Source organism: Haliotis cracherodii, unplaced genomic scaffold (genome assembly GCF_022045235.1).
Source record: "Haliotis cracherodii isolate W230 unplaced genomic scaffold, xgHalCrac1.p SCAF_17, whole genome shotgun sequence".
NCBI lineage: Eukaryota > Metazoa > Mollusca > Gastropoda > Lepetellida > Haliotidae > Haliotis > Haliotis cracherodii.
Genome location: NW_027266272.1, coordinates 11,051,708 through 11,070,172, shown reverse-complemented (window position 1 = coordinate 11,070,172; position 18,465 = coordinate 11,051,708). Strand labels below are relative to the sequence as shown.

Below are 18,465 nucleotides of genomic sequence, written 5' to 3'. Positions count from 1 at the left end.
CGCCAGACAGGGTAACATCAAGTACCATCTTTTAACCTCTTTTGGTCGGGGATCGAACCCGAGCCTTCCACTCTCTGGACAGATGCTCTAACACTAGACCACAGAGATGGTAACTGTTTCAAGAACTATTTTTGTATATAAACAGCAATTGTATCTGATTTCCTTGTTCATATTATATATCTTCTGCAAATAAAGTTTAAATGAGCCTCTCTTGGATCCATATTGCCAAGCCAGCTGTGCAGCACTGACATCAATAGTTGGTACGCCTTTTTATACTCCCAGTGTCCTTAATGTCAATTTTTTCTACATTGTACTGAAATTATCTGTGAAACATCAATTGCATGATGTATGTCCATGTAAATGTGTATAAAATGTTCCACTACATATAAGTGTTCTGTACTATTAGCTCACCTTATCATGTCAATAGAGCTTTTGAAAGTGAGTGAGGGGTGAGTGAGTATTCTTTTATGCTGCATTTAGCAATATTCCAACAATATCGCAGCATGGATACAGAAATAGTATTCACATGGGTACCCAAGAGGAGAATTGAACCCGGGTCTTCCGCATGACAAGCGAAGCTTTAACCCCAAGGCTGCCCCATCATAAAGATGAGAGGTTGCTGACCAGTGAAATAACATTCTCTTATCTATTTCACTCACGTGGGGGCAGGGGTGGCACAGTCGTCTAAGGCGCCGCGATTCGCTATGCAGAGTTGCGTCCCTTGGGCATGATTGTGGATTCGAATCCGATTCGCCCCGATTATGTTTCTAGGTTTGTCCGCACCATACCTGTGCTCGTGGTTTCACCAAGTGGTAAACGTCTAAGACCTGCATCACTTCGGGCTTTCCTCCCACATTAAGCTGACACACCGCGATATAAAACTGTTAAAAGCAGCGTTAAACCCAACTCACTCACTCCTTTGACATCTTTCTAACAAGTGAAGTCTCTTGGCCACGACTTTTTTTTTATAGTAAAAACGATTATGAATATTTGTGCCAATGAATCTCATGGTACAAAGTATGTACAAAACGGCATACCCGTGAAGGTCCGGGTAGAATAGGTCTTCAGCAACCCATGCTTGCTGTAAAAGGCAAGGAGTAAGAGGCGATTAAGGATCGGATGGCCTGGCTCACTGACTTGGTTGATGCATGTCATATCCCAATTGTGTGGATCGATGCTCATGATGTCAATCACTGGATTCTCTGGTCCAGATCCGATTATTTACAGACCCTGTCATAAAGCTGCAATATTGCTGACTGCAGGGTTAAACAACAAACAAACAAAACTGCATACAGTGGATTCCATAAAAGATCTTAACAGCAAGGTGTTCGATAAAAAAAATTCAACCAAGAAGATAACTGTTGCGCCAATAAGGACACATAAAAATGACATATAAAAAAATTCCATGTTTCCTATCATGACGAATCCTTTTTAACTGAAATAACAGAATTAACTGTTATTATCAATTATTTTTATATTTTTTTATGTTATGCCACCTTCGGGATGAAAGTGCTTAAATCAATAACGCTTTGTAAACGTTCCATGCCATAAGGCTGCTGCACTTGTTATCATTCTGGAATACACATCGACCGCTCCCAACGGAGTCATAAATACCGTATACCTGGCTGTATACAGAGGCCATCTGTCAGGTACTTCCATTTAAATTCAACAATAACTTCATTGCATAAAGCGATCGAGCAAGTGTCGGACATAAACGCTTGGTTTGTCAATAGAACGGCTCATACACGGGCGTGTAGACGGACAATGTGTGGCAAGATGGAGGTACGCCGTCTGAGAAAGTGAACGACTCGAGGTGAGACATCTTTGTCACATTACATAGTCGTGTATATTCATCGTACTTTACAAGCTGAAAGTACTTATTAAATACATCGCATCACGAATTGTTATAAATTTAGCATATACCCATGATTTAAATATATATACTACTCAAAAGAAGTTAAATAACTTCCGATTTTTTAATATGACTACGTTTGATCTGTCATGCCATGAAATATTAACGATATAAAAATATCGGATGTTCTTGATTTCTTTTGAGTAATGTATTACCATTATTAGATGGTCATAACATAAAGGTGATATTTGAGTACAATAGGGGTGTTTTATTTGTATTTTCCCTGCAGGTATGGGTGAGTTTTCTACAAGGTTTTCGACAACTGAAACAGGACGAAAACTCCGTTTGAACGTTTGTACATATATTTGTGTAGGTTTCATTTATTAATTGATAATGTGAAAGAAAGTAATGATTATTAAACTGATGAAAACGCTTTCAGTCTCTAAATAGGTTGTTGTTTGTGGTCTTAATATCGAAATTAGGGTCCTTTCATATTGTTAAAGGCCGATAATTTCATATTCTGGGTTGAGGAAAAAAGGTTGGATTTTGCCTGATGCTGAATTCCTGCCAGGCCTGCAAGACGTACATAGTTTTTCTCTGAAAAGGGAAGTCACACATCGTATTTTGCACCCACAACACGCTGTATTTCAGGACATCTGGCACGTCTAGTGTACAATGTATTTTACAAAGTATATTACACCTATTAGTTGTTCAACAGTACGGCATTATTCCTCTTCAGGGTCTCAAATGGTCGCCCTTTTTGTGGAATAGGTTCTGGAAGACAAATACCAACTATATTGGTTTTACCTGCCTTTATTCACATGATAGACAGTTACAGGAGAATCTATCGGTGATACTTGTATGGTATCTTTTGTAATTAACATTGCGTTTCAAGCAGTGTCTACTCGTCTGCTGTCTGTCTATGTGTACGCCTCTGTGTGTCTGTCGATGTGTGTGTGTGTTTATGTGTGTGTGTGTGTGTGTGTGAGAGAGAGAGAGAGAGAGAGAGAGAGAGAGAGAGAGAGAGAGAGAGAGAGAGAGACTAGGTAATTGAGGATGCAAGGTTGCTTGTATATGTGAACTGCATGTACACTAATATTTCGTCTGTACCCCGTACATCCCAATGGTCATTGGCCAGTCCATTTTGCGTTTTAATCACATAGGTAAAGTGGTACAAACTGAGTACGTGCTAATACTTTATCATTAACTATGTGAAACAACTTGGAAATAGGTCACCAGACAGATGCACGGGATGCTTGAATTACAGCTGCCCTGCTACAATGACAGACCACAGACAACATCATTCATTGCACTTAACGTGTATTTACATAAGGCAAAACATCCCTATAATTCTCACCCACACCCATTCCCACACCCTCAACCACACACCCACACATTCACCCTTACCCACACACTCACACTCAGCCACACTCACCTTCAACCACACACTCACACTCACCCAACCCCCCATCCTTCAACCTTACCCTCACCCACACACTCACGCACAAACTCACCTTCAAATACACAATCACACCCACCCCCACCCCCCCCATTCCTTCATCCTCACCCACACAATCACCTACACACTCACCCACACACTCACCCACACAATCACCCACACACTCACCCATACACTCACCCACTCACCCACACACTCACCCACCCACACACTCACCCACACACTCACCCACACACTCACCCACACACTCACACACTCACCCACACACTCACCCACACACTCACCCACACACTCACCCACACACTCACCCACACAATCACCCACACACTCACCCACACACTCACCCACACACTCACCCACACACTCACTCACTCACACACTCACCCACACACTCACCCACACACTCACCCACACACTCACTCACAACACACACACTCACCCACACACACTCACACACTCACCCACACACTCACCCACACACTCACCCACACACTCACTCACAACACACACACTCACCCACACACACTCACCCACACACTCACCCACACACTCACTCACAACACACACACTCACCCACACACACTCACACACTCACCCACACACTTACACTCACCCACACACTTACACTCACCCACACACTCACCCAACCCCCCACCCTTCGCCCTCACCCATACACGCAACCTCACCAACACCCACACCCACACTCTCACACACACACTCAACCTCAAACACACACTCACCCAAACCCCCACCTTTCGCCCTCATCCACACACTCAACCTCAAACACACACTCACCCAAACCCCCACCCTTCGCCCTCACCCATACACGCAACCTCACCAACACCAACACCCTCACCCACACTCTCACACACACACTCAACCCCAAACACACACTCACCCAAACCCCCACCCTTCGCCCTCACCCATACACGCAACCTCACCAACACCAACACCCTCACCCACACTCTCACACACACACTCAACCCCAAACACACACTCACCCAAACCCCCACCCTTCGCCCTCAACCATATACGCAACCTCACCAACACCCTCACCCACACTCTCACACACACACTCAACCTCAAACACACACTCACCCAAACCCCCACCTTTCGCCCTCACCCACACACTCAACCTCAAACACACACTCACCCAAACCCCCACCCTTCGCCCTCAACCATACACGCAACCTCACCAACACCCTCACCCACACTCTCACACACACACTCAACCTCAAACACACACTCACCCAAACCCCCACCCTTCGCCCTCACCCATACACGCAACCTCACCAACACCCTCACCCACACCCTCACCCACACACTCAACCTCAAACACACACTCACCCAAACCCCCACCCTTCGCCACCACCCACACACTCTCTCACACACTCACACTTACCCAAAACCCTTATCCTTCACCCTTATCCACACCCTTACCCTTACCCACACACTCACACTCACCCACACAGTCACCCACACACTAACCAAAACCCTTATCCTTCACCATCACTCACACACTCACCCTCACCCACACAAACTCACCCACTCACTCACCCAAACCCCCATCCTTTACCCTTACCCACACACTCACCCACACACTCACCGTCACCCACACACTCACCCACACACTCACACTCACCCACACACTAACCAAAACCCTTATCCACACCCTTACCCTTACCCGCACACTCACACGAACCCACACACTCACACGAACCCACACACTAACCAAAACCCTTATCCTTCACCATCACTCACCCTCACCCACACAAACTCACCCACTCACTCACCCAAACCCCCATCCTTTACCCAAACCCACACCCTTACCCTTACCCGCACACTCACACTCACCCACACATTCACACTCACCCACACACTAACCAAAACCCTTATCCACACCCTTACCCTTACCCGCACACTCACACGAACCCACACACTCACACGAACCCACACACTAACCAAAACCCTTATCCTTCACCATCACTCACCCTCACCCACACAAACTCACCCACTCACTCACCCAAACCCCCATCCTTTACCCAAACCCACACCCTTACCCTTACCCACACACTCACCCTCACCCTCACCCACACACTCACCTTCACCCACGCCGTCAAACCCACCGTCACCCTGTAAGAGACAGTAAAGTATTTTAGAAATAACTACTGGCTTGTACACTGCATTTACTGTATAGACTATAGGTTTAAGGGCGATACAAACGTGTGCTGCAATTGAGTGCCATCAACAACCGCTGACAGTGCTATCACCAAGGCCGCATGTAACCTGACCACTATCTGTTGTATAACACCCCGTTATACCATGTCGTGGTTGGACATACAGTGGGCTATCTCTATAGATTATATGTCGGATGGAATTATGATTTATTGTTTTAAAGAATAACAAACATAGTTAAATGTTGGTGTCTTTTGGACGCGAGGCTTTCACACAGGAGTAAGTAATGGGCGTATTATTACAGTAATAATTGGACAGACACAACATGTATGGGTAGGAATGGGCTCAGGTCTGTCTGTGTCTGTCATGTGTGTTATTAATATATCCAGTGATATTATATCTTTTTCTGATATAACCCTGGCCCCTTTCACCACCCTAGCTTCTTTCCGGAAGTGACGTCATCATCTCCATCTCTCCTAACTGTTATTGAGCACAGAGTTTCTCTCGCTCATGATAATTATTTGATTGGACAGCATTTCTTACCGTCGTGACATTCGAATCGGCTTCAAAATGAGCCATGGTTTATTCCAAGTACAGGATATTTACCACCATGTACTTACCTCGCCAAGGCTCCATAAATACAACGTTTATTCCTAAAACAGGATATTCACCACTATATATTTAGCTCGCCAAGATTCCATTCATACGTTTATTCCTAAAACAGGATATTTACCAGTATGTATTTACCTTGCCAAGGCTCCATAAATACAACGTTTATTCCAAACTCAGGGTATTTACCACAATATGTTTAGCTCGGCAAGACTCCATAAATACAACGTTTATTCCTAACTCAGGGTATTTACCACAATATGTTTAGCTCGGCAAGACTCCATAAATACAACGTTTATTCCTAACTCAGGGTATTTACCACAATATGTTTAGCTCGGCAAGACTCCATAAATACAACGTTTATTCCAAACTCAGGGTATTTACCACAATATGTTTAGCTCGGCAAGACTCCATAAATACAACGTTTATTCCTAACTCAGGGTATTTACCACAATATGTTTAGCTCGGCAAGACTCCATAAATACAACGTTTTTTCCAAACTCAGGGTATTTACCACCATATGTTTAGCTCGGCAAGACTCCATAAATACAACATTTATTCCTAACTCAGGGTATTTATCTCGGCTGCTCCGTAAATACAACGTTTATTCCTAACTCAGGGTATTTACCACCATATGTTTAGCTCGGCAAGGCTCCATAAATACAACGTTTATTCCAAACTCGGGGTATTTACCACAATATATTTAGCTCGGCTGCTCCGTAGATAGAAAACAGTTTTATTTGAATAAAGTTGGGGACAAGTGATACTTGTACAAATATTTGCCCCCCTGTCAAAAAAAGTTAACTACGGCCTTGATATACGAGCTGTATGTATAATCGTTGATGAGATGAGGTAAAAGTAATTGTGTTTGATATAAAGTTCAGTAAAAATAAATTAATTCTAAAAGTAAATAATGCATCTTTCAATATATATCCATGAAGAAATCCCCTCGACTTTTGGGTCGTGATTCACAATTTGCGCAATCTACAGCAGGATAACACACTTGTCGTGCCACGGGCCAGTCGTCCACGTGTAACGTCACGTCAACAAGACAACCATATATGGTTGGTGCATCCACAGTATCGATACCAAACTTTCGCATTAAGAGATCGGACAATTCCTTGGTTGAGACCAATTCGTGGAAGAAACATACGCAACCGATACGCTTAATATTGCTTCCACGTCACCGTCAGGCACACCTACCTTGGTGTAGACAGCATCTGAGGGTCAGAAGACAAGATTGGGACAGTATACCGTCCACAGAGGAGTTCATAGATGTGTTCACAGATGAGGCAGCTCTTGTGGTCGTGCAGGGGTCTACGGGCGTCCTGGAGAACGTTTTAGCAACGCTTGCGTTACTCAACGTCGTCAGTTTGGGGGTGGCAGTGTAATGTTATGGGACGTCATCACAACTTATGGGAGAACACAATTCATTGTTTCAATAGCAATTTGAATGGCGCACGCTGTCGGAAAATGCAAGGACTTAACGTCACTGTGCAGACTGATAATACCGGCCCACACGGGTTGTAACAGACTTTTAAGGCATCATAACCTTGCTGTAATGCCATTGCCGGCTATGTCTCTCCCCCATAGTACATGTCTGGGATGAGATGATAAGATGGCTACGACAGGATCACAACCAGCGGGTAATGCTAGCACATTCGGGCCAATCTTAGGTTGACATTTGGAACAACATCCAAATGTTTCAATCTGGTTTGATCAATGGGCCGCCGCTGCCTTGCTTGTATCAACGCAAATGGTGGTCACACCCGATATTGACATTGTCTAGGGCGTGTCGATCTGTCTCTTTGTTACCAGGTATGGCCTTTCTCAATGCATTTGTTATGATAAAACATTGATCAGACGAATGAACAAATATTATGTTACACCACTTTTTATGAAGCACAGTTACTTTTTTCCGTTTGTATATGTGTCTAGCAGAAAAAACCCGATTCCTACTGACAATGTTTACCCTGTGAAATGCTTGACTTTTTTTCATTTCAGTAACCATGCGAGGCCGACATCGACCCTTCCTCCTCGGCCTCCTGACATTCCTCGGGACGCTGACAGTGTCGTCTGCTCGGGCCGTCTGCCGCCATAAGGTCCAACTGATGACCTTCAACGCTGACCTAAGTCAACTGGTCCCACATTATAAGCAACGGAAAGAGCTGATCCCATTGGCTCTGGCGGAGACAAATGCTGACGTCGTCTGCCTCCAGGGGATATGGTGAGTTACTGAGTGAATAAATTGACTTTAATATGGAAGTATTACTTATACAGTCAAACACCTTTGTGTCGAACTTTGATGTGTCGAACTTGCGGCTGTCTCGAAGAAAAGCTTGGTCACTGCGTATTCCTTCTTTATCATTAGTTAGCATCTGATGTGTTTAATTTGATGTGCCGAAGTTACGGTTGTCCCGAAGTCATTTCTTTCCAGTAATGTTGGACATCTATTTCATTTTCTCGTTGTTTGTTTGTTGCATATGTGTCGTGATCCTCACTCTTAGTGTCAATCGTTAAAAGAATGCCAAGTTCATCCGACCAACCTCGGATAACTCGAACTTACGTAGGTCCCTTCAATGGTGTTTGAGACCGCCTCCGTGGTCTAGTGGTAGAGCGTCCGCCCGGAGAGCGGAAGGTCCGGGGTTCGATCCCGGAACGCGTCATACCAAAAGACGTTAAAAGATGGTACTTGTTGTTACCCTGTCTGGCGCTCGGCATTAAGGGGCTAAAACAAGGACTGGTCGGCTCGGAGTCAGTACACTGTGTCTGAGTGGGATATTCATGTTAAACTGCGGCATGGTATCTCAGTGAGCTCGCACTATAAATCGGCATCAGTCCGGACTAGTACAAGCAGCCATACACACACGTACATGCACGTCGCGATATAAGTGCATTGGACGCGACGTTTAACCCCATTTCACCTCACCTCAGCTGTATCTCAAATCGTTCAGACATATAATCGTTCCTGGAGCAGGCAAACCATGGGATTAAATAAATCATGGGACTAGTAAAGACGACTAGTTGAGATCATTGCTAAAATAATGAAATAATGACATAAAACTGTGGCAGAAAAAGGAATACACTTAAAACTTGCATTTGATATATTTTTTTAACAAAACGCTTCTAGGTTGAAAACACTGCAAACACAGTTATGATGAGCGTGTCAAATACATCACCGTGGAGTTACAATTGTTTCATGGACTCCTAAAGAAAATCTAAATTGTCTAAAATAGACCTAATGTCTAAATTACACCAGGCTGCATTAGTTTGCTATCACATCCTGACGACGTAGTTCGATATTTCTTCAGTCAACCTACATTACCGGTTCACCTTTCAGTTTGCCTGAATATATATCCTACTGTTTCGTGCTTTGTTTTATCAACTATCCGTATGTTTTTCTTACTCGTTTCTTCCTTGCACTGATTTATATGGTTTTACTCTGAACTCTGAATTCTCTTCCCGGGGTGGTGGCCTTGTGGTTAAAGCATTCGCTCGTCACGCCGAAAACCCAGGTTCGATTCCCCACATGTGTGAAGCCCATATCTGGTGTCCCCCGCCGTGATATTGCAGGAATATTGCGGACAGCGGTGTAAAATCATACTCGCTCACTCCTACACTTCCTACACAATACTCACTTCCCACGTAGCGCCCATCTCAGCAGGAGACAAAGAGTGCTGTATTTTGTCTACGCTTACTAATTGTATTTCACCAAAATATATGCATCTATATTTTCTTTGTTCTCTATTTGTTTGTTTGTTGTTTAACGCCGCTCTCGGCAATATTGCAGCTATATGACGGCGGTCTGTAAATAATCGAGTCTGGACCAGATAATCCAGTGATTGACACCATGAGCATCGATCCACGCAATTGGGATACAATGATATGCATCCACCAAGTCAGCGAACCCCGTTAGTCGCCTCTTTCGACAAGCATAATCGTCTTTTGCGGCAAACATGGGTTACTGAAGACCTTTTCTTTCCCGGATCTTCACGGGTCCTATATTTTCTGACAGACTGTCCAATGCGAAGACCTGATCCAAGGCTCCCTTCCAAAAAGCGATTTAGCGCTAAGAACACCGATTCTTTAGCATAGACTTACGATAGTATTAGCGCTAAGAGTTTTTGTGGAACAGGCCTCAGATCCATAATACAAAGCGACCGTAGCGCTAAGATGATGGTAAGTCCCATACTTTAACATAGACTTACGAAAGTCGTAGCGCTACAATCGCTTTGTGGGACAGGGCCCAGGTCCATGATCCACAAAGTGTTCGTAGCTCTGCGACTGTTGTATGTATATGTGTTAGTTAAAGTATTTGGGGGGCGGTCGGGTAGCCTAGTGGTTAAAGCGTTCGCTCGTCACGACGAAGACTAGTGTTCGATTCTCGACACGGCGTGATATTGCTGGAATATTGCTAAAGGCGGCGTAAAACCCAAACTCACTAACCCACTTAAGTATTTGGAGTTATGACGCTGCACCACGGTCGCCATTTTGGTCCTGATCACCAATGCACTAAAACAACCAAATGCCTCCTCCATTGCTTTCAGGAAGGGTTCCGACGTGGACCATATCTCGACAGCCGTGAAGGGCGTCTTCCCCCACTCCTTCAGCAACGTCCACTACACCGTGGGCGAGTCGGAGTCGGAGGTGAAGAAGATGGTGATCTGGACCTGGCTGGAGAAGTACTTCCCCATGCTGAGAGCCGAACCCTGCAAGGTGATGGAAGCCGTCCCCATGGGGTACTGTTTGCTGTTCAGTTGCCAAGGTCTGTTCGGGACTGAACTCATGAAGTGTATGGCGTCCAACTGTGCCCGCTACATGAACGAGATCAGCGCCGCGTGTATCGCGTGTATAGTTCGGCGACCGAACAATGCCAAGTACGAGGCCGAGTGTGGTGAAGCTGTAGCGTTTCCGGGGATGTCGGGGAGATTGAACAGTCATGGGCTTCTGATGCTGAGCAAGCTGAACATCACGGGGACGACCATGGTGCGGCAGCAGACGGGGAATCATGGATTTTTGAAGATTGAGGTATTAAAATGGCGTTTCTGGAATCATTGTGTTCGAATTAAGTCCATATTTGTGTCTGTGGACGCAGGATATGTGTGAGCTAGTCAATGAGTATGTGTATAGGCGAGTGGTAGAGTGAATGGGTTAGTGAATCACTGGCGAGTAAAGAGGAATTAATGTATGCGTTCTCAGAGGCCGATGTTCGGGAAATATTCACTGATTGTGGGTCTGTAACAAAAATTAGTTTTAGATTGTTGCAATGCAATGTTAAACACCTCAAACATTAAGAAATAAGCACACAGAACTGTTTGCCTACCATTGGCACTGTTATATATTCCAGGTACATGCCTGGAGAGTGAATGGGTGAGAGAGTGGCTTGGTGAGTTGGCGAGTATTGGATTGAGGGAGTTATAGACAACGTGGAGAATGGTGAATCGGATGAGTGAGTGAGTGAGTGCGTGAGTGAGTGAGTGAGTGGTGGTTTTGGAGTGAGTGACTGAGTGGGTGGTGGTTTTGGGGTGAGTGAGTGGTTGAGAAGGGGTAAGTTGATGAGATTCAGTGAGTGAATAACTGAGATGTGGAGGAGGAATACCCATACATAGGGAGGCAAACTCATAAGGGAGGCTTCATGCATAACGAACGCGACGACCGCTGGGCCACCCTACTCTGGCTCAATTTTCTGTTCGTAACATTCATACATAAGGATTCCTCTCGTAATCATATTGTGGCAAATTCTAAGAACAAAGGACCATCAATGACCTTATACAACTGAAACTGTTTGCATAATTTTGTACCCGACCATATTTATTTTTTTGTACCATGGGGTTTCTTTTCGCCACAATCTCATTAAAATCAGATCTAAGTTCTCAATACCGCTAAACAAAGAGCTGAGGACATCCCATTACGGGTCACGTCAGAACGACCTTTCGCGAACTTTGACCGATCACTAAAACGACTAACAAGAAGCCGACATCAGCCAATCAGAAAGCAGCTTTCACGAGCTTTACGGCACACGTTTCAACCTGGCGACTTCCATTTCAGACAACGCTTGAAAAATATGTTGACACAGTTCTCGATTAACGAACAAACGAACATTCCGGAACGTTTAATATATGGTTGCGATTGCGATATATGGTATGGCAGTGCTGCCTACGTACTGTGCAACGCCTCCTCCGTTCAAATGTTTATCCCACGGAAGCGAGAGTTAGACGATAATTTTGACGGAATCAGTCGTACGGGCCGTAACCGTCGTACGGAATGCCCCGTGTTAACGTTTTCGAAGTTGCAGGATTAGAAAACACGTTCCGACTGTCACTTTCATGATCTGGTAAGCGACGCTTTGATTGGTCGGAGGAAAGGTCGTTCTGACGTGACCCGTAATTGGATGTCATCAGATCTTTGTAAAGCGATAGCGAGAACTAAGATCTTATTTTATTGAGATTGTTTTCGCCATTTACTATTCGTATCTGTAGTTCTTAGCAACGATGCCGTATTTTACGTCGCAGCTGATATATGTGTGTAATCAATTTCAGTATATGTGGTATCTTACAACATGTTTGAGTTTTTGTTTTGTTTTTAGATACAGGATGTCGGTAGTGTTATTTGTGCGCATCTACACGCCAGTGATCAACTTCCGGCCGTAGAAGGTATGCTGGTGATGTAGAAATGTCGGTTCTTGGTGTTTGAAACCACCATTCATGCGTCTGTTTCTTTATCCTCGGTGGTGTGCCTGTCACATCTACTACAGATGTCAAAAGTCATATTGACTCAAGGGTCAAACCCATTTATCAAAGTTCAAATTACATCTGAAGGTCAAACCATGAAAATATGGTTTGGACATGATAAACACTACAGGTGTATGGTGTATGAACTTTGTATGAACTTTGTAATCCAAATGCGGCCCTTGTTGGGTGACCTGTTCAAGTCGATATGCCTGGTGTGATCAGGGTTACAACGTGCTGGGCCTCAGTAAAGCTTTCAAAATGTTTTCTGGTAGACAAGTGGAGGACATCCATTTTGGTCACTTTGGCCAAATGTGGAAATGTCCTCCACGTGTTACCATAAAGCGTTTTGAAAGCTTCACTAAGGCCTTGAACGCTGTACCCCTCATCCAACAAGTTTTGAGCAAGAGTTGTTTAACTCAAAAAACCTATAAGGGGTGGACGGGGCTCAATAGGGATAGGTGGGGCACATTAGGGATGGGTGGGGCACAATATATCCAAGTCACCATAACAATCCCTCGGAGGTTTACACTTGCATCTAAACAAAACGTTTATGCACACACCCTGCAACTTCCACCCATCCCAACCCATGCCCCCGATCCTAGGTCCGCCACTGGCACATTGTACAATATACACGTTTCGTTTGTTTGCTTGTTGTTTAACGCCGCACTCAGCAATATTCCAGCTATGTTACAGCGGTCTGTAAATAATCGAGTCTGGACCAGACAATCCTGTGATTGATATCATGAGCATCGATCGACGCAACAGGCATATGAAGACATGCATCAACCAAGTCAGCGAACCTGACCACCCGAACCCGTTAGTCGCTCTTACTCTTACGACAAGCACGGGTTGCTGAAGACCAATTTTTACTGGGATCTTCACAGGTCTTCGTTATATACTACTCAAAAGATGATAGACAACACAACATAACAGATTAAGTAAAGTTATCGATTAAGAAAAAAATCGGGTATAGTAGTATATTTTCGCGCTGTTACTGAACATAAGACATTTGTGATCATTCATAGTGTTTTGATCAAGGTGTTGACAGAATTTAAAACGTTTTCAACAATTCTTTTCAGATTGCGGCGAGAAGGACGCTAACCCTAACCGCGCCTATGACAATCTCATGGGGGTGTATAATATCATGTCGTCAGGGGACACGAAAAACCACGTGATTATGGGAGACTTGAATACCAGCCCACAGCTCCCGTGGAACATAACGCCGTTGTTTGGGGCAAGTTACGCCGCTCTCATCTATGCCGGTTTCTCTATTCCGTATGTGGAACACATTGGCCATTGCAGCTACTGCGCAGACAACAAACTCGTCCGCAGCATGGGCTACAACAAGAGCCATATACTTGACCATGTACTGACCAAGGGGTTCGTACCGTACAGCGCTAAGGTGAGTTAATATATAAGCGTAAGGGTCAGCCTGACATATACTGATCAGAACCGGTAAGGGTTCAATTACAAATATTGCCTTAGTGAACGAATGAGTGAGTTGGGTTAGCTTTGAGCAGTATTCCAGTTATATCACGGCGTGTCAGCTTGATGTGGGAGGAAAGCCCGAAGTGATGCAGGTCTGTGGGTTTACAACTTCGGTGAGAGCCACAAGCACGGGTATGGTGCTGCCAAACCTAGAAACATTCGGGGCTAAGCGGGATTCGAACCCACGATCATAGGTTCCTGGTATGCTGAAGGGACGCAACTCATCACATCGACATATTGCCTTAATACTTTTTTGTCTTGAGTGAGTGTCGTTTAACGCCGCAATCAACAAAAGCTACATTAAATACCTATTAGAGTCGAGACCAGACCACTCGTTGGGGTAAGATGACATATAACCAGTCAATACACAAAGCCCGACCATTCGATCCCCATTATGTTACATATTAAAAAATACGTCAATGGGGACATGATAGGATCTGATGTGGTCACCCTGTCAAACGATCTCAGATTCACAATTCCTTACCAACCTGATGCGCCCATTTATGACCGTTCCCTTACTTTTTTCGATCAGTATACGTTTTACTTTTCACGAGTACGGATAACTTGACAGTGATACAACTGACTATAAAAGTCTAGTTTCCAGCCAAAATATGACTCCATAATTGCAGCCCAGTACTGGACTACTCCCATGGCTCGGGAAACTGGACTTTTACCAGGCAGGTTCCCCGGGTATGCTGCGCTGGCGCTACAGCGTCAGCGCAGCATACCCAGGGAACCAGGCTGGAGTTTTACAGCCAGTTAACTCCCTTACCTCGGGAAGATGCTATTTGATATACGTTTGAAGGGTTTGTGAACATGTTCTATAGAGTTGTTGTTCTGGTTTCAGCGGACACTTGAGAGTTACAGGGGAGAGCCCCTGTCGGCTCACTACGCCGTGCAGGTCGGCATCTGTGTGGATAAGAAATAGCAGAGGTCAATGAACTACCAGTTTTATCTTCATGAGGTCCGCGGTCAACACTGACGGATGGCGCCGGGTCAGACGTTTTTTTGAGTTGGGTTTACTCCAAAACATCGAAATGTGAAATATTAAAAATTTCAATATAAGCAGTTGGATTTTTCATTCCGCAGACCAGTAAATTGTAAAATGTTAAAAACAAAACATTTACTGTCGCTATCAATGTAATTAAATTATTTGCAATACTATGATAAACCAGTTTGACTTAAAAAACTTAAAATCACTACAAATACGATTAATCGCGAGAGGAAATCAAGAGAAATATTTGAAATTTTAATTTAAAATTATAAATAAGAAAAATGACCTACCGACCTGAATGTTTGGACAAAAAATGAGTGAACCAAAAAAGAAGTCTGGCCTCGCTTACCGTTGTGTTTCTCTCTCTGATATTCTGCGTCTGATACAATAACGCATCCTTTACATGTGCCAAATGTGCCTGTTATTCGTCCCTCCTCTCCATAGACTGCCATATAAGGCATCGACCACTTTTTATTAATAGTTTCCCATTGAAAACCCAATTTGACAAAACCTAATCTCATTTCTCAACCTTATTCTTTAAAATGCTATGGCCACATAAAATAAACGTGTTGTTTCTCATCAAGGGTGTCGCGTTAGTGGACCTCACCCTTTCACAATTTACAATGTTGGATATTTAGAAGTAAATTTATAATAATACGTGTATATTTTCCAACGACAATGGGTGAACATATCTTTAATGTAAATGTATGTTTATCCTTGTAAATGTCATATTTACAACACTTGTTTAGCCTTGTGGATAGACGTGATTTACAAGTAAGTATACAGTGCTATCTTTTAATTTATCTATTACCGTCAAAATCCCGACATGGGTACAATGTGTGAAGCCCATTTCTGGTGTCCCCGCCGTGATATTGCTGGAATATTGCTAAAAGCGGCGTAAAACCAAACTCACTCACACACTCACTATAACCGTCAAACCTCCCAGCAGTGCCGTAGCCAGCAGGGGCGCAGGGAGGGCAGTTGCCCCCCTAGATTTTTTTTTTATAGAAAACAGTTTTATTTGAATCAAGTTGGGGACAAGTGATACTTGTATTTGCACCCCCACATACGATGTTTGGTTGGTTGGTGTTTAAGACCAATATTAACCCAGATCTCCCTACCAGGGTCCAGAATTAGTGTATAGAGGTAGGACAGAGTGGGCGAGAACTAAAACAGTAGTTTATTTTAAAAGTAGCCGAATAAGACTAACACACGTTTGTGAACGCATGACGCAGATGAACGCTTAAGTTCTAGCTTATTGGCAGGATTCTCAGGAATCTGCTTCTTATTTGACAAACATCACAAAAGAAGGGGCAGTCGGGTAGCCTCGTGGTTAAAGCGTTCGCTCGTCACACCGAAGACCCGTTTCGATTCCCGACATGGGTACAATGTGTGAAGTCCATTTCTGGTGTCCCCCGCCGTGATATTGCTGGAATATTGCTAAAAGCGGCGTAAAACCAGACTCACTCACGAGAGAGAAACATTTTCTTTTTTCCCGGTGCAATTTCGACCATTACGTAATTGTTCTGTATTAACTGCAGCTCGAGGTTGAATACCCGTATGTAAACTGAGGAGCAAAAGAATATACCTCACAGTTGATTTTTTCATATGGTGGATTTTCAAATGAAAATATCCTTAAATATTATTATATTTAAAAAATGAACTGTACATACGCTTAGTCCGCACTCAAAGAATACTTTACGTGTTTTAAAAAAAAATCATTTGATTAAAACTTTTAATTAAAAAAAAATAATTCGCATAATACACAACTGCTGATGGGTATCTTAGACATCTTATCTTTGAAGATCCATAATTTCCAGCATTTCCAACATGGGAGGGGGCATGTGGTTGCAGATTAATTTCTTACCCCAGTCTGCATTGGATCAGGGGGCACGGGTGGCCCAGTCGCTGTGCAGAGTTGCGTCCTTTGGGCACGCCAGTAACCTATGATTGTGGGTTCGAATCCCGGTTCGTCCCTATTATGTTTCTAGCTTTGTCAGCACCATACCCGTGCTCGTGGGTTTCACCGAAGTGGTAAACGTCTTAGACCTGCATCACTTGGGGCTTTCCTCCCACATTAAGCTGACACACCGTGATATAACTGGAATAATGTTAAAAGCGGCGTTAAACCCAACTCACTCACTCATTGGATCAATCTATATTTTACACAAATTACCCAGCCACAGATAATAGTAATGTTTACAAAACATTGCAGGAATGAGTGATCGTTGAAAAGACGTAATCAAATTTGACAACAATATTTTCAATTTTCAATTACATAAAAAATAAAATTGGTATACTTTCTTTTGCCCCTCATTTTTCTGTGGCCTCTGCCTCAGCGTTAGGCGTCCTGTCCCGCCGACTTATCTTCAATTTGAATACACCCGCCCAGCGCTACTGCATAACCGATCAAGATCCCGTGCTGACAGAAATATTCGCCTATAACGCAGTCGGATAAAGTAAACTACGGTTATAACGAACTCAAAGGGGTCACTAATTTTAGTTCGTTATAACCGTAGTTTGTTATAAGCATGCATTCAGCATATATACAGCAAATGGCCCGGACTACAAAGACCAGTTCGTTGTATCCGTCCCTTTCGTTATAAGCGTGTTCGTTATAAACGTAGTTTACTGTATATCCAAATGCAACGATTTCTATTTCCAAACGTGTTATTGCTGTTATAACGAGGTGATTGTAAAGATCCGCTGTTGTTCGTTATAACCGGATCTTATATGTGTTCCAGGTGGATATGGGAGTTAAGTGCTGTTCTAATTTAGTTTCCAAACACGTTTCATGTGTTTGAATAAACTGATCAACACACCTTGATTTGTATTCTGTTTTGATGTTTTTCGCCGTTTCCTGCGGTGTTGGAGCAAGACTAGGGATGGGGTCACTATTAATTGAATGAGTTAGTATGGTTTTACGCCACTTCTTGTGGAATTTGAGCAAGATTGAGTGAGTGAGTGAGTGAGTGAGTGATTGAGTGAGTGAGTTTAAATTTAACGTCACTTCGGCAATATTTCAGCAATATCGTGACAAGAGAACGTACTACATTCAAATAGATATATGTAGACTGTACACAAAACGTCGAAGGGCAGTAAAATAACTAGACTTATCACATATTTTATTTAAAACTAGTATAGAACCATAAAAATA

General features: G+C 43.6%; 1 protein-coding gene across 1 annotated transcript; it reads left to right on the top strand.

Moving 5' to 3' along the window:
• The first annotated feature begins 1,617 nt into the window (after window positions 1–1,617).
• Window positions 1,618–16,944, top strand: LOC139464890 (uncharacterized). The gene is made up of 6 exons (XM_071246465.1): window positions 1,618–1,813; window positions 8,100–8,322; window positions 10,643–11,123; window positions 12,682–12,748; window positions 13,906–14,228; window positions 15,162–16,944. Exons 2-6 carry the CDS (start codon window positions 8,105–8,107, stop codon window positions 15,240–15,242), a joined length of 1,170 nt encoding a protein of 389 aa, XP_071102566.1. The 5' UTR covers window positions 1,618–1,813; window positions 8,100–8,104; the 3' UTR covers window positions 15,243–16,944.
• The last annotated feature ends 1,521 nt before the right edge of the window (window positions 16,945–18,465 follow it).

Bases quoted from the DNA above. Each gene is read 5' to 3' on its own strand.
- LOC139464890 (XM_071246465.1), top strand. From the start codon at position 8,105: ATGCGAGGCCGACATCGACCCTTCCTCCTCGGCCTCCTGACATTCCTC. The intron at 11,124-12,681 runs GTATTAAAATGG...TTTTGTTTTTAG, and splicing joins ATGGATTTTTGAAGATTGAG to ATACAGGATGTCGGTAGTGT. The intron at 14,229-15,161 runs GTGAGTTAATAT...TTCTGGTTTCAG, and splicing joins TCGTACCGTACAGCGCTAAG to CGGACACTTGAGAGTTACAG.